General features: G+C 45.3%; 1 protein-coding gene across 1 annotated transcript in view; it reads left to right on the forward strand.

Annotated features, from left to right (window-relative positions):
- Positions 1-5,231: 5,231 nt before the first annotated feature.
- SPTLC2 (serine palmitoyltransferase long chain base subunit 2) overlaps positions 5,232-24,700 on the forward strand; it is a 112,344-nt gene continuing 92,875 nt past the window's right edge. The window contains exon 1 of the mRNA XM_003260811.4: positions 5,232-5,569. Coding sequence (XP_003260859.1) covers positions 5,426-5,569 — 144 coding nt within the window. The 5' untranslated portion in view covers positions 5,232-5,425. The remainder of the gene's footprint in view (positions 5,570-24,700) is intronic.

Below are 24,700 nucleotides of genomic sequence, written 5' to 3' on the forward strand. Positions count from 1 at the left end.
CATCTTGTGGTTCTTCTTTTTTTTCTTTTTTCTTGAGATGGGGTCTTGCTATGCTGCCCAGGCTGGTCTTGAACTCCTGGGCTCATGTGTTCCTCCTGCCTCAGCCTCCTGAAGAGCTAAGATTATAGGTGCATACCACAATACACAGCTCTATCTTGTGATTCTTCTGCAGCCTTAACTGATATAAAGGACATTGGCCATTTTTGCCTGCCCAGTGTCCATTCCCTTTTTCTATTAAGTCCCCCATTTCCTTTTGGGAAATCACCTCTTCTCATTTAACGTACTCTTCTTAGGAGGGTGTGTCTTGGTAAGCACCTCCCACCATGAAAAGTGAAGGACACTTTTTTCTTCTGTTTGCACCTGTAAGGACCAGTGCAACCTAAACTCAAACAAGCAGATATTCTCTCCAGTATTTGACTCTTGACCAAGTGACCTAAGAATGGAAAGGGTAGTTGGAAGTCATTTATTTTGGCAGGGGTGTTACTAAGAGAAAAAATTCGAAGAAATTAAATTTAGACCGGGCACAGTGGCTCACGCCTGTAATCCTAGCACTTTAGGAGGCCGAGGTGGGTGGATCGCCTGAAATCGGGAGTTCAAGACCAGCCTGGCCAATGTGGTGAAACCCTGTCTCTACTAAAAATACAAAAATTAGCCAGGTGTGGTGGCAGGCACCTGTAATCCCAGCTACTTGGGAAGCTGAGGCAGGAGAATCGCTTGAACCCAGGAGACGGAGGTTGCAGTGAGCCGAGATTGTGCCATTGCACTCCAGCCTGGGCAACAGGAGGGAAACTCCATCCTAAAAAAGAAAAAAAGAAAAGAAAAAAAGAAGTTAAATTTAACAGAATTTAACTGAGCAAATAATGATCCTCAAATTGGGCAGCCCCCATCCAGAATCAGAAGGTTCAGAGAGATTCCAGCACTGTCACATGGTCAGACAGGATTTATGACTAGAAAAAAGAAAGCAACATACAGAAAACAGAAGTGAGACACATAAACAGTTGGAATGGTTATAGCTTGGCATTTGCCTTATTTGAACACTGAACAGTTGGCTGCCTGTTGAGTGGTTGAAGTATGGTTTCTGTGATTGCCGGAGGCTTGGCTAATTGTTTGGGTTTTTTGTTTGTTTGTTTTTGTTTTTGAGACGGAGTTTTGCTCTTATTGCCCAGGCTGGAGTGCAATGGCACGATCTCAGCTCACTGCAACCTCCACCTTGTGGGTTCAAGCGATTCTCCTGCCTCAGCCTCCCGCCCGCCACCATGCTGGATAATATTTTTGTATTTTTAGTAGAGACAGGGGTTTCACCATGTTGGCTAGTCTGGTCTCAAACTCCTGACCTCAGGTGATCCAACCCCCTCGGCCTCCCAAAGTGCTGGGATTATAGGTGTGAGCCACTGCACCTGGCCAGCCTCCTTCTTTAACATCCATTCCAAGCTATTGCTATTTGTCCTTTTCACTCCCGGGTTCTATCTCCTTGTAGTGAACACTGTTAGGGTTGTTCCTCCCTTCTCTGCTATGATTCTTCTTTGTCTGTAACTGATTCCTCACCTCCAGCAGTTTGACCTTGTGCTCTGGCCATTGCTATTGGTCAGATTTACCCATCTTCATCCTAAGCTAGGCCAATCAGATTTCTTTTTCCTGAGAGTGTAGAAGTTTGACCTCATGAATGTGAAAGTTGTAGGTTGTTGAGAGCTAAGCACCAGAAGAGGTTTGGTTAGGAGGAAGGAAGGTCTATAATTTTCTGCTGCTGAGGTTTAGGATTTTCCTGAGTGCCAACACTTCCCTGTCTTCAGGAGAGTTCTGATAAATTTACCTTTCTTGAATAAGTTTTTTTTTTTTTTTTTTTTTGAGACGGAGTCTCGCTCTGTCACCCAGGCTGGAGTGCAGTGGCGCAATCTCGGCTCACTGCAAGCTCCGCCTCCCGGGTTCACGCTATTCTCCTTCCTCAGCCTCTCTGAGTAGCTGGGACTACAGGCGCCCGCCACCACGCCCGGCTAATTTTTTGTATTTTTAGTAGAGATGGGGTTTCACCATGGTCTCGATCTCTTGACCTCGTGATCCGCCCGCCTCGGCCTCCCAAAGTGCTGGGATTACAAGCGTGAGCCACCGCGCCTGGCCTCTTGAATAAGTTTTTTAAAATTGGCTTATATTATCTGCAACCAAAGAACCTCAATTAACAAAGTCTCCATGTGATAGAAGGTTCCTTAGAGACAAGGCCAGATTTTTTTTTTTTTTTTTTTTTGAGACAGAGTCTCTCTCTATCAACCAGGCTAAAGTGCAGTGGCACAATCTCGGCTCACTGTAACCTCTGCCTCCCAAGTTCAAGCAAGTCTTGTGCTTCAGCCTCCCAAGTAGCTGAGATTACAGGCATGTGCCACCACGCCTGGCTAATTTTTGTATTTTTTGTAGAGACGGGGTTTCACCATGTTGGTCAGGCTGGTCTCGAACTCCTGGCCTCAAGTGATCCACCTGCCTCGGCCTCCCAAAGTGCTGAGATTACAAGTGTGAGCCACCATGTCCAGCCAAGGCCAAATTTTAATTCATTCATCCATTTATGCATTCATCAAACATTTATTGAGCATTTGCTATGTGACAGGCATGTGGTAGGTACTGGGAACCCAAAGATGAATTAGATAATCCCCTCAACTCACCAAGCTTGCTGCCTGGTTGTAAGTATAAATGTATTCAATCAATCATTCATTCACTTAAGTAATTCATTTATCCAATGAATAATTACCAACACTCATTTAATATTATGTAACAGGTCTTGGCACTAAATGCTTTTGTTAATTCTCCAACTCTATGAGGTATATCCCATTTTACAGATGAAGGAACTGAGTCATAGAGAGGTTAGGCGGCTTTGCCTAAATCATAAGGATTTTAAGTGCTGAAACTGGTCTTCAATTATGGTATATCTGACTGCAGAACTCTTGCTTCTAAGCATTGTGTAACCTCCCTCTCAAACAATCTCAAAGCAGTGTGATACATGCTTACACAGGTGTGTATAAAGTCCACAGAGGAGAAAGGAACTAATTTTGTGGGGAGGTAGGGGTTCAAAACAGGTCACAGTTGAAGTGGTTTGAGCAATCTTGAAGGAAGAGAAGGGTTGTCTTCCTGGTGCCTAGCATAGAACTTTGCATATGAACACTGTAAAATGATGATTAAGCGGCTTATGCTTCTGGAAGGAGTTGTTTTCCTGTTTACATGGAGCCTGGGGTGTTTCCTACTGCCTACTGCAGCATCATTTTTGTGATTTAGCAATGGCATGTGAAGTAATCAGATCATCTGTATATCACTGATGCTCACAGAAGCCTGTAAGGTAAGTAGTACAGGTACACACTTTGTAAGATGAGTGAGGAAACCAGGGCTGAGTTTGCATGACTTGTCCAAGACTATACATGGTGAGATATACAAGTGGCAGAACAAGACAAGGGGCCAGCCCCCTGAGGAGGGATTGGCTAACAGGATTCCCCTAATCTAGCCAGACTCCTTTACTCCTCTTAGCCTGTAGTTCAGGCTTTGATCTTTCCAGACTCGGCACCCGAGTTTCTGAATGTTTCCTCAGAACACCCCCCCCATCCTTCTCAGTTCCGGCTCTCCAAGTTCCGCTCATCTTCCAAGATCTATCTCATTGCACATCTTCCTCGCAAGCCTTCTCCAGATTCATTCAGCTCACTCCCTAAGCTTCATTTAAATCCCTTAGCCCTGCTTCCATCCAGATTCCTGCCCTGAAAACTTTCTACCTGGTTAGACTCATCACTGCCATTCAGCTTCCCTCATCAGAACTCCTGTTGCCTAATCTCTCCAGCCTTAGGTTGGTCTTTAACTATTGTTTTCTTTCTATGTGTATATCTTGTCTCTCACTGAAATGTAAGCTCCATGAAGCACAGCCACATGCTTCCTTTTTAGCCTTACACATACAGAAGTATATTCACTTTGGGATCGATAGTGTTTGTCAACTCAAATAGGATGTGTGGGATGAATGATCCCACCTTCTGTTAGATTATTCAGCTCCTAAGTCATGCAAAACCGATACCTTCTGGACCTCCTTTCTAAAGCTCCTGCAGGGTGGGGAAAGAATGCACGGATTCTCATAGGTGCATTTAGCAATTACTAGTAACCAACACTTAATGAATGCTTACTAATTGCTAGGTCCTAAACAAAATACATTACATACATAAACTTATTCAATCTTCACGACAACTATTATTGTCCCCACTGAACAGATGAAGACACATAGAGGTCACTCAGCTAGTAAGTGGCGCAGCTAGGATTTAAAATCCAGACTGATTCCAGAGTCCATTCTCTTAATTATGATACTAAATTCTTTATGGATAACAGAAAGTCTCTAATTGTAATGTAGATCAATTTCCTTGCTTTCTAACCCCATGGGAAGATGGAACCAAAAAGGGTGAGAAAATAATATTTATTATACTCCTACTATGAGCCTAGTATTATAAGAGATGCATAATGGGTTAATGATATAATTCTTGCAATAAGTCTATGAAGCAGGAAGTATTAACTCCATTTTAAAGAATTTGGCTTCTAAAGTGGTTAAATACAGTGCTCAAGTTTTATCTTCCGGTTATTGGCAGAGTTGGAATTAGACCAAGTTTTCTAACTTTGAAGGACAGACTTAATTTAAAGGAGACTGTATAGAAAACCCTGCCAAGGGCACATGCGAAGGGCACGTGAAAAGACATCTGAATTATTACTTATAATAATTCAGAAATAGTGAATGTGTAGTGTATATTGAAGAATGGTAAGAGATTGTCAAAAAACCTATTCTATAAACACTCACAGAGGAATCAGTTAATTAAATAAGGGAGCTGCCTGTCTTGGGCTAGGACATAAACCCCAGAACTTCCCACGAGGCAAGGGCAGAGAGGGCGCCACCTGTCCTGGAGAACCTGGGAACCCGCTCTAGAGACTTCGGTTTAGCCCCTTTTATTGCCTCACACTCTAATTGGCTACTTTTCCCTGGGCTCCGCCTCCTCCTCGGTCTGGACCATTAAACAGGCAAGCCCTACCCCGGACCTGGATGCGGCCTCCAATCAGCTGCCAGGCCCCGGAGTCCCTCTAGAGAAGCCCCCTCTCCACCGGCCAGGCGCTTTGCTCTCGTCCGTGATTGGCCAGGCAGCAGCATGGGGTCCGCCTCCTTCTCTTCCAGATTGGTCAGCGGTCGTCAGGTCCACATCCCTCTCGGCCGGTCTCCGCCGCTCTTTCCCTTCGCTGCGTGGCCTTGGGCGAGCCTGGTCCTCTGCGGAGAGGTCCCCGCCCTCTGTGAAGGCCCGCCCGGGAATTGGCGGCGGCGCTGCAGCCATTTCCGGTTTCGGGGAGGTGGGTGGGGTGCGGAGCGGGACTTGGAGTCGCCGCCGCCGCTGCCACCGCCCACAGAGCCTGCCTTGCGCCTGGTGCTGCCTGTAAGATGCGGCCGGAGCCCGGAGGCTGCTGCTGCCGCCGCACGGTGCGGGCGAATGGCTGCGTGGCGAACGGGGAAGTACGGAACGGGTACGTGAGGAGCAGCGCTGCAGCCGCAGCCGCAGCCGCAGCCGCAGCCGCCGCCGGCCAGGTACGAGGGGCCCGCGCGGCGGGGCCAGGGTGGCGGTGCGGAGTGGCGGAGGGGCGGCCGGGCGGGGCGAGGTCTCCGGGCCATCCGCTGGGCAATCCGCGGGGCGGGCGCCGCTCGCAGGTGTAGGCGGCAGTGTCCGGCCGCTGGCCCGACCTCCACGAGCCTGGAGGCTCAAGGACGGCTTGGGGGCTCCCCACCTCTCCGCGCCTGGAGGTCTTCCTCCCTTACTCCCGGAGCTCTGGGTTCTGCTCAGAGCCCCGGGTACTTTTCTCTGCCCCATCCTGCCAGAAGTGTGTGCCGCTCCCAGGGGAAGCGATGAGGGGCCCCTCGGACCCCAGTGGGAGCCGCCCATGGGCTCCCGAGGGTCCCTTCTCAAACCCCCGAGGTTGTTGCTTCGTTTTAAAGTCCTGCAGCCCTCCAAAGAAAACCACCCGTGGGGTCCTTAAGAAGCAAAGAAAGTTAGGCGGTGGTGTCAGATGGAAGCACACCCAGCCTCTCCCAACCACATTCTGGACTACCACGTTCACTTCCCAGCCAGGACATTGGTCCGTAGATCTGGCAAGGGAATCCAAGCTGGTCCCTCGAAAGCATCATTCTCTTAACTCTGCCCGTGGTGAGACTCTACCCCAGGCTCCAGGTTGGATTAGGTGGCCCCTTCGACCCTTTCCTGAACACGAGTGCTATCACACAAGGGGATTGTTTAGCCTGGTGATGACTCTATACTAATTAGCCATGCTGAATCATCAACCAAGTTCAGGCAGTTCTAAAATATTTTGAAAAGTTCTAAATTCAAGACAATGCTTATTATCAACCTTACAGTGCTCTGGACTGTCAGATATTTTGTTGAAATGTGTTTTTAAAGATGAGCTGGTTAAAAAGATGCAAGACGGTGTTCCTGGAAGAGAGTGTTGCGATAATTTCCAGTTGACTTTAATACGTTTAAGTCTTGTACAGATATTAAGGAACACTTAGAAAGTACTCTGTTCCCCTTTAGCAGGAGTGTGACTGTTGCAGTTTGATAGGATGGTGATCTTAATTTGGCTTTAACATAAATATCTGGCAGGCTCCTCCCCAGATGAGTGGTTATGATGGATAGATCTGTTACTGTTTGGTGCGAAGCAGAAAATAAAGCATTTTTCCAGGTCATGTTGAGATACTGAGACTGAGAGTTGAGGGAAAAAATAAGTAAAACAGACTTGACCTCCGCTGAAGTTGTAAGGTGTCTAAGCGAAGTAATACACAGATCAAAAGATTTGTTTTCACTTTTAAAGAAATAATTGTGTGAGGGAGGAAGTGATAACAATCAGCTCATTATAAGCAGTGGAATAGTTTGTCGTTTTCCTAGCAGTGTAAACGACTTATAAGACAAAATTGTTGTGGTATAGAATGTAATAGGGAAATTTAACGGGTAGGAGTTAGAAAATACATTGCAGGTAATTTCATTGAGGTTTTTTTTTTTTTTTTGAGACAGTTTTGCTCGTGTCACCCAGGCTGGAGTGCAACGGCGCGATCTCGGCTCACTGCAGCCTCCACCCCCTGGGTTCAAGCGATTCTCCTGCCCCAGCCTCTCGAGTAGCTGGGATTACAGGCGCCCATCACCAGGCCCGGCCAATTTTTGTATTTTTATTAGAGACGGGGTTTCACCATGTTGGCCAGGTTGGTCGCGAACTCCTGACCTCAGGTGATCGGCCTGCCTTGGCCTCTGAAAGTGCTGGGATTATAGGCGCACCTGGCCGAGGTATGATTTTTTTTTTTTTTTTTTTTGAGACGGAGTGTCGCTCTTGTCGTCCAGGCTGGAGTGCAGTGGCGTGATCTCGGCTGACTGCAAGCTCTGCCTCCCGGGTTCACGCCATTCTCCTGCCTCAGCCTCCCGAGTAGCTGGGACTACAGGCACCCGCCACCACACCCGGCTAATTTTTTGTATTTTTTAGTAGAGACGGGGTTTCACCATGTTAGCCAGGATGGTCTCGATCTCCTGACCTCGTGATCCTCCCGCCTCGGCCTCCCAAAGTGCTGGGATTACAGGCGTGAGCCCCCGCGCCCGGCCGGTATGATTTTTTAAAATGAAAAAGGAAGTCGAGAAAGGTGTTCACACTTCAGCGGTGCTTTGTGTTCAAATGTTCCTTTCAATCTCTGTGAGTTATGTTCTGATTTAGTAGGAAATCAAGGACCTTTCTCCCATAATCTCTAACAATTTAGCATTTGTAGAATGATATTTCTTCAGAGCTTGCCAACTAATAAGGTGAAGAAATATCAAGGTACTAATATGACATTTTAAAATCTGTATGAATAACATTTGGTTGACTTTTGGGGACGTGTTTTATAAAAGTTTCACTCAAGGCACATTGGTGGCATTTGGAAGAACGGTCTGTTGGAATGCTGTGAGGGCTGCAGTATCCCTTCTAGAAAACTACTTCTCACCAGTATTTTTAAAACAGACTTCAGATCTGGAGCTTTCTACACTCTCAGATGGAGGAATATTGCCTGTGAATTTTTTTCTTTCTTATACAAAAGAGAGATCTTGGTAACTACGTGAGAGCAATACAATATCTTAACATTTTTAAAAAGTTGTTTTCATTTTAATTAAAGCGATGTGCTTGTGCTCCAACCTCTACCTATCTTTCCCCTCTTTCTGGGGGAAATGTTGCCAACTGTGCCATCAAAAATACGCATACAGCTGTGTGTCATGCTTTCACTAAAATATGAATTTAGAGTATAACATGGTTGAGATGTAAATTCTTTTCCTCACATCTCCCACCATGTCTTTTAATGAACAGGAGAGAAGCCAGGAACGTCTAAGATCACTTTACACTCTCAAGAGTATGTTTCTGTGCTTGAAGGGATGAATGAAAGTATATAGTAAAAGAACAACTCTTGGATTTGGGCTTAGAATCTGATTAGCTAGATGCTGTGTTAAGGAGTTAGGCAACAATCAGACATTGCTGTTTAGTGATGACAGTAGACACATAGTTTTCACAATAGTAACAGTTGAACAATAGAGCAGTAATTTTTCCTCTCTGCTATTCAGATGAGTGGGAGGAGCACAAGCCTTTATTTGAGGTAAAGTGTGGCAATTTGCCCAAGGGAAACTTTTACATTAGCATTGGAAAGAACCTTTGGCAGTTTATTTAATTCAGTCCTTTATCTCTTTGTAGGACTTTATTAAAATCAGTCTTGATAGAAAATTCTATACTGTTTTTAAAGATCTCCAGGGGATTTGCAGCAAGTTTTTCTCTATAGCAAATTGGATTATTCCATGATCTTAATTACCAGATTTCTTCTTGTGGATTTAACATTTGATTAAATAAATGCCATGTTTTGGTTGCACCTGAAATATAGTAGTTTGTTCGTGTGTTTGTTTTTGAAACTCCATGTTAACAGCTCTTTTTAAAAGAGCTTCCATTTCTTTATAGAAGTTTTGAGATTTAGGTTTTCCTTTTACTTTCCTCAATTAGTTAATAAGTGTGAACGAAAAAAGTTATCTACCTTTGAGACAGTTTTGACCCCAACTTTTTTCCCTTTGGGTGTAGTTTTAATGATATATTAGAAGGATGAGAGCTCTCTGGCTGTCAGAGTAAAAAATTCTATCTCGAGGAATTGAGGCAAGAGTTGTGTTCTTATGTTAAATAATAAGACAAAGTAGAAAGAACAAAGTGTTAGTCTTGCTTCTTAGGAGGAGGCAAATAAATAACTAATGAAAGCTGGTTTACTAAATAGCTACTAGCTTTTGTTTCCACTGAGGGGAAACAGTAACTGGGGATTTAATGTGATAGTTAAGGAAAAGGAGAAGATAGTTATGAGGCCAGAACAGTAGAAATAGTTAGAATAGTCATATATCTGTTTAGATTTAGCAGGTCCTGATAAGATACCTCAGATACCTCAAGGCTTTTCAGAAATAATGTAATTACAACTTGGAGGACAAGATTTTCATTTCAGTTTTCACTCTAAGGGGAAGCATATCTTGATTCTTACATAGCTGCATCTGAAGAATTCCAGAGTTATTTGAGGTACTTAGGAATTTTATTTAACAGGAATTCTTGGGAAATGTGTAAGCAACTATGTTCTTAAGATAGTATTTTAGAACTAGGATGTTCAGAAAAGTCAGACTTGCCCACTTTTTAGGGTTTGCCCATGTGCCATAGAAATTTGTACTGCTTTGAGCAAGACAGTTAATTGGTTGATTTAATTAGATTCAATTTTTGAAAGAAAGAAGCAGTGTTTATTGGTAGAATAGGCAATTCAGAGGGATGGGTAGAGGCACTGTTTGCATTCTGAGTGGGTGTGCCATAGTTGATTAAATAAATGGTTTGCGGACTCAAAGTCAGTTCCCTTCTGGGTAGTTTCTGAGACGCTTCTGTAATGTAATTCACAATTTGTGACCGATAAAAAAGTAAGTCCTTTGCTCTTGACCCATTTACTGTTAGAAAATTTATCTGAAGTTTGTCTTTAAGACTACTTTTTATTGCAAAGCTTGAGGCAGCTATTCTTCCTTTTTTAAAAAAATAATTTTTACTTCTCATTATAGAAATAATACATGTTTAATGTGGGATCATAAAGCATTGGGATAATCTCTGTGTTAGGTTGTTTTTTTTTTTTTTTTGAGACAGAGTCTCACTCTGTCGCCCAGGCTGGAGTGCAGTGGCGCCATCTCAGCCCACTGCAGCCTCCGCCTCCTGGGTTCAAGCGATTCTCCAGCCTCAGCCTCCCGAGTAGCTGGGATTACAGGCATGCGCCACCGCACCTGGCTGATTTTTGCATTTGTAGTAGAGATGAGGTTTCACAGTGCTGGCCAGGCTGGTCTCAAACTCCTGACCTCAGGTGATCTACCTGCCTTGGCCTCCTGAAGTGCTGGTATTACAGGCGTGAGCCACCGCGCCCAGCTGGAGGTTTGTTTTTTAATGTGGTCTATTGTAAATCGGTCTGCTACTTTCTGATAATTTCTTTCCTTTTTTTTTTTTTTTTTTTTTTTTTTGGCGAGATAGGGTGTCGCTGCAGCCTGGCCTGCAGTGGCGCAGTCATGGCTTACTGCAGCCTCAACTTCCTGGGCTCAAGCGATCCTCCCACCTCAGCCTCCCAAGTAACTGGGTCCACAGGTGTGCACCACTACAGTGGGCTAATTTTTTATTTTTTTTATTTTTTTGAGACGGCGTCTTGCTCTGTCACCCAGGCTGGAGTGCAGTGGCGCGATCTTGGCTCACTGCAAGCTCCACCCCCCAGGTTCACGCCATTCTCCTGCCTCAGCCTCCCGAGTAGCTGGGACTACAGGCGCCCGCCAACACCTGGCTAATTTTTTTTTTTTTTTTTTTGTATTTTTAGTATAGATGGGATTTCACCATGTTAGCCAGGATGGTCTCGATCTCCTGACCTCGTCATCCGCCTGCCTCGGTCTCCCAAAGTGCTGGGATTACAGGCTTGAGCCACCGTGCCTGGCTTTTTTTTTTTTTTTTTTTTTTGTAGAGATGGGTCTTGCTATGTTCCCCAGGCTAGTCTCTTTTTTACTTAAAAAAACAAACAAAAATAAATAAATATATATATCTATAAAGAGAGAGGGAGACAGAGTCTCACTATGTTGCCCAGGCTGATCTCAAACTCTTGGGCACAATGGATCCTCCTGCCTTGGCCTCCTGAAGTGCTGGGATTACAGGTGTGAGCCACTGCACCCAGCCCCCCAGGCTGGTCTCAAACTCCTGACCACAAGCATCCTCCTGCTTCAGCCTACCAAAGTGCTGGGATTACAGCCACTGTGCCAGACTATTTTGTGATAATTTCTAAGTACAGTGAAATATGCGGTTGTACTGAGACTGTAGGTATAATCCAGTCTTACTCCGAAAAATGCATATTAAGGGCCGGGCACAGTGGCTCACACCTGTAATCCCAGCACTAAGGAAGTCAAGGTGTAAGGATTGCTTGAGCCCAGGAGTTCAAGATCAGCCTGGTCAATGCAGCAAGACCCCATCTCTATTTAATTAAAAAATAATAAAGTATATGACCAGGCACCATGGCTCACGCCTGTAATCCCAGCATTTCGGGAAGCCGAGATGGGCGGATCACTTGAGGTCGGGGGTTTGAGACCAGCCTGGCCAACATGGTGAAACCCCGTCTCTACTAAAAATGTAAAATTAGCCAGGTGTGGTGGCGCGTGCCTATAATCCCAGCTACTCTGGGAGTCTTAGGTAGTAGAATCGCTTGAACCCAGGAGGTAGAAGTTGCAGTGAGCCGAGATGGTGCCACTGCACTCCAGCTTGGGCGACAGTGAGACTCTGTCTCAACAAAAGAAAACAAAACAAAACCACAGTTAGATACCATTTCACACCACTAGGATTGCTAAAAGAATAAACCAGGTATTAAGCGTTCGTGAGGATATAGAGAAATTAGAATCCTGATACATTGCTGGTGGGATTATAAAATGATGCAGCCACTTTAGGAAACAGTTAAACATAGAGTTAGCATGTGGCCCAGTAATTCTACTCCCAAGAAAAATGAAACACATGTTCCTGCAGAAACTTGTATATTAATTATAATAGCAGCATTATTGATTGATTGATTGATTCAGGGTGTTACTGTTACCCAGGCTGGCAGGACATGGCTCACTGCAGCCTCCATCTCCTGGGCTCAGTCAATCCTCCCACCTCAGCCTCCCAGGTATCTGGGACTACAGGCATACGCCACCATGAGTGGCAAGATTTTTTTTTTTTTTTTTTTTTTTTTTTTTTTGAGACAGAGTCTTGCTCTGTCGCCCAGGCTGGGGTGCAGTGTGGCTCACTGCAACCTCCACCCCACTGGTTCAAGCAATTCTCCTGCCTCCGCCTTCTGAGTAGCTGGGACTACAGGCACGCGCCACCACGCCCAGCTAATTTTTTATATTTTTAGTAGAGATGGGGTTTCACCACATTGGTCAGGCTGGTTTCAGACTCCTGACCTAAGTGATCCACCCGCCTTGGCCTTCCAAAGTGCCGGAATTACAGGCGTGAACCACTGTGTCTAGCCCCGCATTATTTATAATAGCCAAAAAGTAGAAACAATCCAAATGTCTATCAACTGATGAATAGATAAAGTATGGTATATCCATATAAAAGGATATTATTCAGCAATACTACTGAAGGAATGCAGTACTAATACATTCAGGAGAATACTACATTGTTTATGGCCACGTGTTTATATAGTGAAAGTATTTAAAAATGCAGGGGAATGATAAACACCAAATTCCCAATTCCTCTGGGGAGGAAAGGAAATACAGCATTTCCCCAGGACAAACTTCTTAAAAGGATTGGAGAACTACTTAAACATGTCAGATCTTGACACTGTCCTGATGGACCCTGTCACTGATAACAAAATACAAAATAGGGTTTACAAGGCCCACCATGAACTTTCCCATCCCTCTCTGACTTCATATCCTGCCAGGTCACTGCTTTCTAGCCAATCTGGGCTTTCTGATGTTCCCCAAACACATTGCCATCAAGCACCCCTCCCTGGGGCCTTATTATTATTATTATTATTATTATTATTATTATTATTATTTTGAGATGGAGCCTCAATCTGTCATCCAGGCTGGAGTGCAGTGGTGTGATCTCAGCTCACTGCAACCTCCACCTCCTAGGTTCAAACGATTCTCCTGTCTCAGCCTCCCAAAGTGCTGGAATTACAGGCGTGAGCCACCATGCCTGGGGTCCCTGGGGCTTTAGCCTTTACAGTTACCTCAGCCTGGAAAGCTTTTTCACAGAGTTCTCTTCCCTACTCCAAGTCCGTCTGCTTACACCTTACCTCCACCCTGTTTAAAATGCTCTTTTTCCACGATTTTATTCTGATTGTAGCAGTGTGATCTGATACGGTGTATCTATTTGCTTATCTGTTGTCTGCCTGTCTCACAGGAGTGTATTTCTAGTGCTCGGATCTTGCCTAGCTCATAGCAGGGACTCAATAAGTATTGAATGAATGATAACTTTAATGTTTTATTTAATGGAAAAAAGATCTAAAGCATATAAGCTAAATCTTAAGTTTTTATAAAGCTAGATGTTGAATGCAGTTTTATTTCTATTTTTTGATGATAATTATTGTGTCATATTTCATACATACTCTGCTGGTTGACAAAAACTAGATCCCTAAAATAATGTTACAGACATAAGTAAGAAATGGATTGTGGTGATACACGAGCCGTTAAAGAAACCCATCGCCTAATTTGTAGTGTATCAGGTTTGCGAGTGGTTTAAAACAATAGCGGTTTACTGAATGTTCTTACTAGCATGAGAGGACAGCTTGTGAGAAGTAGGAAGAGGCCAGAGAAGGTCCTGGGGTCTGGCACACTCTGATATACTTCATCACCTCTCCCTAAGCTCTCCCTACAGGGCAGTGGGGCCAGTGGTGACTTTTGCAGCACCCTCTCCATTGTCTTACCAAGGGCTTCAGCTGTGAGATGCCGGCTGGTGCTACAAGGAAGGGGAAACGTGTCAGCTCGTTTCTCTGCTCTTTTCTCACATTGATTTCAAACATGAAGAAGCTGAGCTGAGAAACTGGGCCTGTGATCCTGGTTGGACTGCAGTCCACCACGTGCTGGAGAGCTCTGCAGGCTGTGCTAAAGGGTAGTGTCTTTATTGCCTCCTGTGTAAGCTTGACTTTTATATGGGCAAGCAGGTTATTTCCAGGACAACTAAATTAGTTGGTGTGAAACCTCATTTCCTAGAAACACATTTTCTTAGTAGAGGAAACCCATATAACCATTTGTCTCCATCTAAGTGTAGCTAATAACATGAATAACAAAAATAGCTAATTATTTAAATAGCAAAAATAAGTATGGAAGATGAATTTGAAGTAAAATTCTAATATTAAGCTGCTGATTATTTTAAAACAATCGGATTAAGTTGTACTACCTCTGAAATAATTAAAGGAAAATTTGATTCTTAGAAAATCTCAATTCATTGGAAGGCCATGGAATTAATAACATAAAAAAAGAAAATCTCAGGCAATATAAACTGAGGAATGGCAAATGGAAAAATGTATTGATTGGTGCAAAAGTAATTGCGGTTTTTGCCGTTGAAAGTAATTACTTTTGCCATTACTTTTAATGGCAAAAACCATTTAATGGCAATTACTTTTGCACCAACCTATAAATAATTGGACTCTAGTTCCAACTTTGATATTTAGCTTTCCCATGACTTGACAAATTGCTTAATCTGCTTTCCTTGATTTTGTCAGTCAAGTGAAGAGGAGGAGGCAGCTTGAGAAACATTTGTTTTTTTCTTTTTTTTTTTTTATTAATTTTTTTTTGCACACAAAAACAATAAACATTTTCTAAAAATACATACAAACAAAAAGATGCGTATCAAACATATTAGGAAGGTTACACATGGGAAGTCGGGGAATAGAAATGGGGGGTGGGAGTTAAAATAAGGTAGAGAGGGACTTTATGTGGATCAGTGATAATAACTCAATCCTCTATTTGACAAAGAAGAGGGAGAAGGAAGAGGAAGAAAAAGAAAGTGGGATAAAGGATCAGAAAGGGAGGAAAATAAAAAAAATTAGAGTATGACTCCAGGGTAGACCTGTTTTGTTGTCACTGAGTTGGTTGGTTGGTTTGTCTGTTGTATTTTTCATGTTTCGCCAAGTTGGCCAGACTGGTCTCGAACTCCTAGCCCGAAGTGATCAACCCGCCTCGCCCCCCAGAGTGCCGGGACCACAGGCGTGAGCCACCACGTCCAGCCCCCACATTGCTTCTGGCCTCCATTGTAGACCTCCCAGACGGAGCGGCCGGGCAGAGGCGCTCCTCACTTCTTCCCAGACACGGGGCGGCCGGGCAGAGGCGCTCCTCACTTCCCAGACGGGGGGCCGGCAGAGCGCTCCTCACTTCTTCCCAGACGATGGTGGCCGGGCAGAGGCGCCCTCACTTCCCAGACGTGGGTGGCCGGGCAGAGGCGCTCCTCACTTCCCAGACGATGGGTGGCGGGCAGAGGCGCTCCTCACTTCCCAGACGGGGCGGCTGGGCAGAGGCGCTCTTCACTTCTTCCCGACGGGGCGGCCGGCAGAGGCGCTCCTCACTTCCCGGATGGGGCGGCCGGGCAGAGGCGCTCCTCACTTCCCGGACGGGGGGCCGGGCAGAGGCGCTCCTCACTTCCCGACGGGGGGCCGGGCAGAGGCGCTCCTCACTTCCCGACGGGGCGGCCGGGCAGAGGCGCTCCTCACTTCCCGACGGGGGGCCGGGCAGAGGCGCTCCTCACTTCCCAGACGGTGGGTGGCCGGGCAGAGGCGCTCCTCACTTCCCTGACGGGGCGGCCGGGCAGAGGCGCTCCTCACTTCCCAGACGGTGGGTGGCCGGGCAGAGGCGCTCCTCACTTCCCGACGGGGGGGCCGGGCAGAGGGCTCCTCACTTCCCGACGGGGGGCCGGGCAGAGGCCTCCTCACTTCCCAGACGGTGGGTGGCCGGGCAGAAGCGCTCCTCACTTCCCAGACGGGGTGGCCGGGCAGAGGCGCTCCTCACTTCCCAGACGGTGGGTGGCCGGGCAGAGGCGCTCCTCACTTCCTAGACGGGGCGGCCGGGCAGAGGCGCTCCTCACTTCCCAGACGGTGGGTGGCCGGGCAGAGGCGCTCCTCACTTCCCTGACGGGGCGGCCGGGCAGAGGCGCTCCTCACTTCCCAGACGGTGGGTGGCCGGGCAGAGGCGCTCCTCACTTCCCAGACGGTGGGTGGCCGGGCAGAGGCGCTCCTCACTTCCCAGACGGTGGGTGGCCGGGCAGAGGCGCTCTTCACTTCCCAGACGATGGGTGGCCGGGCAGAGGCGCTCCTCACTTCCCAGACGATGGGTGGCCGGGCAGAGGCTCTCCTCACTTCCCAGACGGGGCGGCCGGGCAGGGCGCTCCTCACTTCCCAGACGGGGTGGCCGGGCAGAGGCGCTCCTCACTTCCCAGACGGTGGGTGGCCGGGCAGAGGCGCTCCTCACTTCCCAGACGGTGGGTGGCCGGGCAGAGGCGCTCCTCACTTCCCAGACGGGACGGCCGGGCAGAGGCGCTCCTCACTTCCCAGACGGGAGGCCGGGCAGAGGCGCTCCTCACTTCCCAGATGGGGCGGCCGGGCAGAGGCGCTCCTCACTTCCCAGACGGGGTGGCCGGGCAGAGGCCCTCCTCACTTCCCAGACGGTGGGTGGCCGGGCCGAGGCGCTCCTCACTTCCCAGACGGTGGGTGGCCGGGCAGAGGCGCTCCTTGAGAAACATTTGTAAGAGAAATGCTTATTACTTTGTATGTGTTTTTCATCTTGCAAATTAAATATAAATTCCTTTAGGTGATATTCTTTAAAATGATTTCCTTACTCCCTTTTATATTTACACCCATTTTCTCTTAAAAAAAAACAAAAAATACTGCACAATTCTTGAAGACAAGGATTACCTCTTCTTTGTATCATCAAATACAGAGTACAGTTTTTCTGGTTTTTTTTTTTTTTGTTTTTTTTTTTTTTTTTGAGATGGGCCTTGTTCTATCACCCAGGCTGGAGTGCAGTGGCGCCATCATGGCTCACTGCAGCTTCAACCTCCTGGGCTCAGGAGATCCTCCTATCTCAGCCTCCCCAGTAGCTGGGACTACAGGCATGCACCACCACATCTGGCTAACTTTTGAAAATTTTGTGTAGAGATAGGGTTTCACTATGTTGCCCAGGCTGATTTTAAACTCCTGGGCCCAAGCAGTCCTCCCGCCTTGGCCTCCCAAAGTGTTGGGATTACAGGCGTGAGCTACTGTGCCCAGCCTAGAGTACAGTTCTTGACATATAGATAGAAATTAAGTATTTGTAGAATGAGTGGGGAAAAAAATGAAATGATTGTGTTGATTTTGACTTTCTCAGTGGAATAGGGCTTTGGATTCCTAGAAGAGACTTTAATGTTGAAAAATTATTTTTGTAGTTTTGAAAATGTTAAAAAATTGAACATGAGAAATCTCCACTTCTCTGGGCATGTGAAATTAAAGGGAGGGATGATCAAGTTGTGAGAGATTCCCTAGGCTAGCAGTGCTGATGCAAGGTGAACATGTAGACTGCTGTATTCTGTACCTACACACACACACACACACACACACACACACACACACACAGTCCCCTCCCTCCTGGGAAAGCAAAAGTTATTGTTGTTGTTTTTCGAGACAGAGTCTTGCTCTGTTGCCCAGGCTGGAGTGCAGTGGAACACAATTTCGGCTCACTGCAACCTCTGCCTCCCAGGTTCAGGCGACTCTTCTGCCTCAGCCTCCCGAGTAGCTGGGATTATGGGCGTGCGCCAACATGCTTGGCAAATTTTTGTATTTTTAGTAGAAAGAGGGTTTCACCATGTTGGTCAGGCTGGTCTCGAACTCCTGACCTCGTGATCAGCCCGCCTCGGCCTCCCAAAATGCTGGAACTACAGGCGTGAGCCACTGCGCCTGGCAGCAGAAGTTTTTGACGATTTCTAGACAATGTGTGTAAAGACCTTTAGAGTCTAAAGTTAATGTTTGCCTTTTGCAGTCTTAGGCAGATATAGTGAAGTGTAAAACACCTCTATCCAAACAACTGAGTTGGACTGGGCTGAAGATTTAAGCCCTTGAGTTCAGTGTAGTATCTCAAGGGTGGGATCCATTGTATGTTTGTTATAGGCCACTCCCTCTAGCTTTATCTGCTAAGCACTGTGAGATTGTGCTTGATTTCACTTTGCCTTTCTAGTTCAGGCCTCCAGCCTCCCCAGCTGGAGGTAAATGTCTGTGTAGAAACTGGCCATAAATTTAGGGCTCTTATGGAATTTAGTCTGTCATGCCAACCCATACAGCTGTTATAAGTTCTGCTGTTTTTTCTTTCTCTTGATGGAGTCCTGCCTGTGGCAAGCCTCAGTTATCATCACTCACGCTGAAGCTCTACAAGTACCACAGGGAGAGAGAAAATGGCTGGCAGTTTCGGCTCACCTAGAAAGGGCTCTTCTCCCTCTGGAATTTTAATTCTGCTAGTCCTCTTTGCTATGCATAGAAGACAGCTCTTCAATCTTTAAAGCCATTTATTTATTTGAATAATCTATATAGTTTATCTAGTCGTTACTGTGAAAGCGCTGGCTTGCCTGTCTCTATTAAAGCTAACCTGGAAATGGAAGTCTCATTGTTTTTTGAATTTTTGTTGCCACAAACATGACATAAGTTTGTTCTGGGCCAGCCATGGTGGCTTATGCCTGCAATTCCAGCACTTTGGAAGGCCAAACTGGGAGGATTCCTTGAGGCCAGGAGTTCAAGACCAGCCTGGGCAACATAGGGAAACCTCATCTAAAAAAAAAAATTAACCAGGTATGGTGGCGAGCACTTGTATAGTCTCAGCTACTCTGGAGGCTGAGGTGAGAGGATTACATGAGCCCAGGAGTTTGAGGTTACAGTGAGCTATGGTTATGCCACTCTACTCCAGCTTGGGCAGCAACAGAGTGAGACCCTGTTTCTTTAAAATAAATAAATAGGCCAAATGTTTAAAGTAGAAAGTCAAAGTGGCCAGCCATTCCACTATAAAATAACCAGTGTTTTCAGTTTGATTTATAGCATTCCAGATTAGCATGTGTGTGCATGAGTTTGTCATTTTACCTTTTTTTGGAGACAGAGTCTTGCTTTGTTGCCCAGGCTGGAATGTGGTTGCAGGATCTTGGCTCACCGCAACCTCTGCCTCCCAGGTTCAAGCAATTCTCCTGCCTCAGCCTCCCAAGTAGCTGGGATTACAGGTGTGCACCACCACGCTAGACTAATTTTGTATTTTTAGTAGAAATGGGTTTTCTCCGTGTTGGTCAGGCTGGTCTGAAACTCCCGACCTCAGGTGAACCGCCCACCTTGGCCTCCCAAAGTGCTAGGATTACAGGCGTGAGCCACCGTGTCCGGCCGGGAAATATTTTTTAAAAATTTCTTGAAGCCGGCCGGGCGCGGTGGCTCACGCTTGTAATCCCAGCACTTTGGGAGGCCGAGGCGGGCGGATCACGAGGTCAGGAGATCGAGACCACGGTGAAACCCCGTCTCTACTAAAAATACAAAAAAAAAATTAGCCAGGCGTGGTGGCGGGCGCCTGTAGTCCCAGCTACTCGGAGAGGCTGAGGCAGGAGAATGGCGTGAACCCGGGAGGCGGAGCTTGCAGTGAGCCGAGATCGCGCCACTGCACTCCAGCCTGGGCGACAGAGCGAGACTCTGTCTCAAAAAAAAAAAAAAATTTCTTGAAGCCCTTAAAGTTTACAGGCTCTGCTAATGTGATAAATACCCAATAAAAATGTAGAAAAAAAGTTCTAAGAGATTTTTATATAGAATCACTATCTGCTAACTGTTTTAGTTGAGAGTAACAAAAACTGACTCTGGTTAAACTAAACAAAGAGTGATTTATTGGAAGGATGATAGGTATACAAAAATGGGATGGGGGATGAAATTGAACAAATCTCAGAAAGGCAGGAATTGGCACAGCTCTTGGGACCTCAGTGGCAGGAGTTTGTGAACCCTTTCTTCAGGACATTGGAGACCCACTGCCCTTCAAACTCTCTCCCCACTGACATTTTAAACCCCCATAAAAGAGGGTTGTTGGATTTCTTTTGGCAGAGGTGTCTATGCTGTGTCATTCAGTTATGGTCCAGGAAATATGGTCACAAAGCATACACGTGACCACCAGGGGCCCATCCCTGCATATCAGGGAGTATTCCCAGAGAAGGGAAGTTGACACAAACCGGATTGCCTCTCCAGTGGTGTGCACCACAAAACCAGATTGGAGCATGTGGAGGGGTCAGAGTGGAGGGGATGGTATTACAGGCTCAGAACATGTCAGCAGTGGGGGAGGGCTCAGATGAAGATAGAGAATTTGTGGCAGAGCTGCACTTGTACTCCAGTCTTCAGGCTCTTGCATCTCTTACACGGCGATGCTTATCTAGAGATGGAAAAGTGTTACAGCGGAGGCTTTTGGAGGCCAGTTAGTGTGATAACTCCTGGGCAGACATGAGTGCCCAGTGTGTACAGGATGCCACTGAACTGAAATGGAAATGTTCCACTCTATATATGCTTGAAGATCTCCTTTTGGGGGTTTTCAATAGGAAAATGGTAATGTCAAAATATAAATGTGTTTCACAGCTAGTTTTGGAAACGTTTTTCATTCCATTCCACATGAGATACTTACTGACAAAAATTAAAGAATTTATGCTGCTTACAAGAAAAACTTGTGGACTTCCTGCTTTTCAAAATTTCCCTGCTGAGAAAAGGAGACACTTCTGGACATACACATTCAGAGCATGGTATAGCCTATGTGATTTGTGTAAAGCTCCAAACTGTTCTCTGTAGTATGTGTGGTATGCAGTAGGGAGAGGCCAGTACATTTCAGTAAAATTGCAAGGACAGTTTCAGCAGAACTGATTTTAAGGAGCAACAGAAACATACCACTTGAAAATGAATAGGGTTCGTTTAATGGACAAAGCATGATTACAGTTCTTTGATTGCTGACGAATAATGGGTGGTTCATATTAGACATTAAGTTTTTAAAAATAAAGTTCCAAACCATTCACCAGCTGGGCAGGTTCTGTTATCCTGCTGTAGCATGCAGCTGGAATGTGCCTATTTGCTTAAGGAAATTATGCTTTTGTGATTTTGTATTCATATCAGAAATGTGTGCTTCTGTTTCCTAATAATTACTTCACTGTTATTGCATTATAACATAGCTACTCCCTGTCCTTTCATGGGATTCTTGAAACCTTTATTCAGGATCATTTCTTCTGAGTCAGTTTACAGTGCAATAAAAACTTTTTAATTTTAATTATTTTAAAAAAATTTTCCTGAGACTTAAGAGACAGAAGGCAACATATATTCCAGGGTTTTCTTTTGCTATAGAGGATATCATTAGGATGTTTGGCAAAATCTGAATAAACTTGTAGACTAGGCTGGGCACAGTGGCTCATGCCTGTAATCCCAGCACTTTGGGAGACCAAGGCAGGAGGATAGCTTGAGCCCAGGAGTTTGAGACCAGCCTGGGCAATGTAGTGAAATCCCATCTCTACAATAAATAAGTAAATATTTATTGTGTTAATCTTATGTTATCTTATGTTAATCTCTTACTGTGCTGTGGTCCCAGCTTCCTGGGAGGCTGAGGCCGGAGGATCACTTAAGCCTGAAAGGTAGAGGCTGCAGTGAGCCATGATCGCACCACTGCACTCCATCCTGGGTGGCAGAGTGAGATGCTGTCAAGAGAAAAAAAAAAAGAAACCTTTTCAACCTCCTTAAAATTCTCTTGTGCCCCACAGGAAGCTCTTGGACTAAAGCACAGAAAGTTATTACTAATTCTATCTGGAAGCCAGAAAATAAGGTGGAGCCAAAGATGACTCCAAACTTGGGAGACTGGGTAGACTGGATGGTGATGCTGTTGACCAAAATAGGTAATAGAAGAGGAGTATCAGGTTTTAGCTGAGAGGAGGGAGGGTTAGGATGGTGAGAAGAAGTTCAACTTTAGACTTGTTGAGTTTGAGGTGCCCATGAAGTCTAAGTGGAGCTATGTAGAAGGCAGGTGGGAATGTGAATGTGGAGTTCTGGAAAGGAATTTGGGATTGCAGTGTAGACTTGAGCTTACTCGTAGCATGTAAGGTCTGAGAAGAAGTAGCATGTAAGGTCTAGCTGAGAAGAAGTAGATGAGAATTCACTAGAGAGGCTATAGATAGTGAGGCAAGTTTAAAGAGAAAGGTAGAGACACGGAGAAGGGGGGTGGGGAGCAGCCCTGGGCTGCAATGTGGGTGAGCAGCCAAAGCAGGCATCCCCGCAGTTGACTTGCCACCAAGGGAACGTGGGTGAATGATCAAGGCAGGTGTCCCCGTGGAGATCAGACACCAATGGAAAGTGGGTGAATAATCAGAGAGGCGTCCCCGCAATGATTAAACACCAAGGGAAGGCTGCCTTCCCGAGTCCGTGACCCGCACCGGAGTTTTGGGTCCATGGATAAAATGTGTCTCCTTTGTCTCTATCAGAAAATGAAAGGAATTGAAATTAGAAGGGAGAGATTGAAGGGTGGCGCCAAGATTGAAAGGAGAAAGAGGTTGAGGGATAGTGAGAGAGGCTGGAGAAGAGAAAAAGAGGCCGCTTACCCGATTTAAAATTGGCGAGATGTTCCATGGGCTGGTTGGTCTGAGGACCCTAAGTCGTAGGTGGATCTCTTCACACAGTGAGGATGAGGACAGGGGACTGGTCTCCCGAAGGAGTCCCGCTGACCCGGGTCTTCAGCACCAAATGTTTCACGTGTGAAGAGAACCCCCCCTGCCCCGCCCCCCCCCACAGGCTTTGTGTGAGCAACAAGGCTGTTTATTTCACCTGGGTGCACATGGGCTGAGTCCAAAAAAGGAGCCAGCAAAGGGCAGTGGATTATCATTAGTTCTTACAGGTTTTGGGATAGGAGGTGGAGTTGGGAGCAATGTTTTGCGGGCAGGGGGTGGATCTCACAAAGTACATTCTCAAGGGTAGGGAGAATTATAAAGAACCTTCTTAAGGGTGGGGGAGATTACAAAGTACATTGATCGGTTAGGGTGGGGCAGAAACAAATCACAATGATGGAATGTCATCGGTTAAGGCTATTTTCATTTCTTTTGTGGATCTTCAGTTGCTTCAGGCAAGCTGGATGTATATGTGCAGGTCACTGGGGATATGATGGCATAGCAAGGACTCAGAGGCCTGACAATATATACTCGTAAAAAACAAGAAAAGAAAAATCAAAGCTGTTTAGAAGGTTATAAACAAAAAATATGCCATCTTTTCCCACCCTACTCCTTACCCCATTTTCCTGTGTCTCCTTCCAGACAATTTTAGTCATATGGAAACATATGTATTACACATATGGCTTATCTTTTATTATACTTTCCCATTATTGCTTTGGTTAGGAGTGCCTTTTCAGCTGCTTAATAAACATGGTTGACAGCCCACAGGCGTGTGGACAAAATGGCTCATTAGTTTGATTTTTTTTTTTCCTTCTCTTGTTCTGTAATGTGTTTTATGGTGGTGTGCTTATAGTCTTGTCTGAAAAAAATTTCTTCCTTTGCATTTTTGTTTTCTTTTACATTTTCTGTTCAAGCAAACATTTCTTGATATTCCTAAATCTTTCCTTGATTAATAATGCTAATATAGCGTCACATTCTTGTTTGCTTAACGTGAACAGACTGTGACCAGACTGATAGGAAATGTTATTAAGTGTTAACTATTTATTAAGACTTCATAAATACTACCCTGGGTGCTAGATGTGCAATAATGAGCAAAGCAGACCTGGTGTTTTTCCTCATGGATTATTACCTATGTATAAGAGAGTAATATCATTATTATTGTTTGAATCATGTGAAAGATAAGATTTAGCATCAGTTCTTAAAGGTGAAGTGATTTTGTTCTCTCAGTTTAAAGACTTCACCTTTGAGAGGCTCGCGTGTCAGTTGGCGTGCCCATCCGCCTCCCTGTATCATCAGTCCCTCTGTTTTGACTGAAGCCATATTCCACAGTCACTTCTTTTCACAGGTTCTGAAGGTGGAAAAAAAGAAACCCCAGCCACTTCTTAGTTGAACCTTAATTCTTTAAAATACATTTAATTTTGAATAAGGCTTTGGTAAAATCACACAGTTCTTCATAATGGTTTAGCATCCTCCTTCCTAGAGAGTCCAGCCTACAGTATGAATTGACCTGATCCTGCCTGTGTGGGTGTGCCTGAAATCAAGACGGATATCTTTAAAAGATACCCACCCATAGCATTCCTGACCTGTAAACTCGCTGCACATTGGTTTGAGACTGCGGGGGGAGGGGGAGCTCTGTAATTTCTAGGCTTTTTAATGATGTGTACAGTTGAGAGTAAATAGTTTAAATAATTTCATAGTTAGGGAGAGTTCGGCACTGGTATTAAACAGAGTTCTTAAGGCAAAATGTTTTCAGATACAGTTTTTAAAGAGATGATCAGAATGTTAATTTTTCTTGTCTTTTAAATTGCTTTTCATTTTGCTTTGCCCAGCTTAATAACTTTTTTATATTGTTATGTTGTTAATTTTTAAGTAATTTTCTGTCTTAAGATATTGGCTCAATTTTAGCTATTCTGTTCTAAACACATTACAATCTTACTCCCACATAAAAGTTTAAGTATTAAATATTGACACCAAACTTTTTTTTTTTTAATTTTTTTTTGCACACAAAAACAAT

The sequence above is a fragment of the Nomascus leucogenys genome, chromosome 22a (genome assembly GCF_006542625.1).
Source record: "Nomascus leucogenys isolate Asia chromosome 22a, Asia_NLE_v1, whole genome shotgun sequence".
In the NCBI taxonomy this organism is placed as follows: domain Eukaryota; kingdom Metazoa; phylum Chordata; class Mammalia; order Primates; family Hylobatidae; genus Nomascus; species Nomascus leucogenys.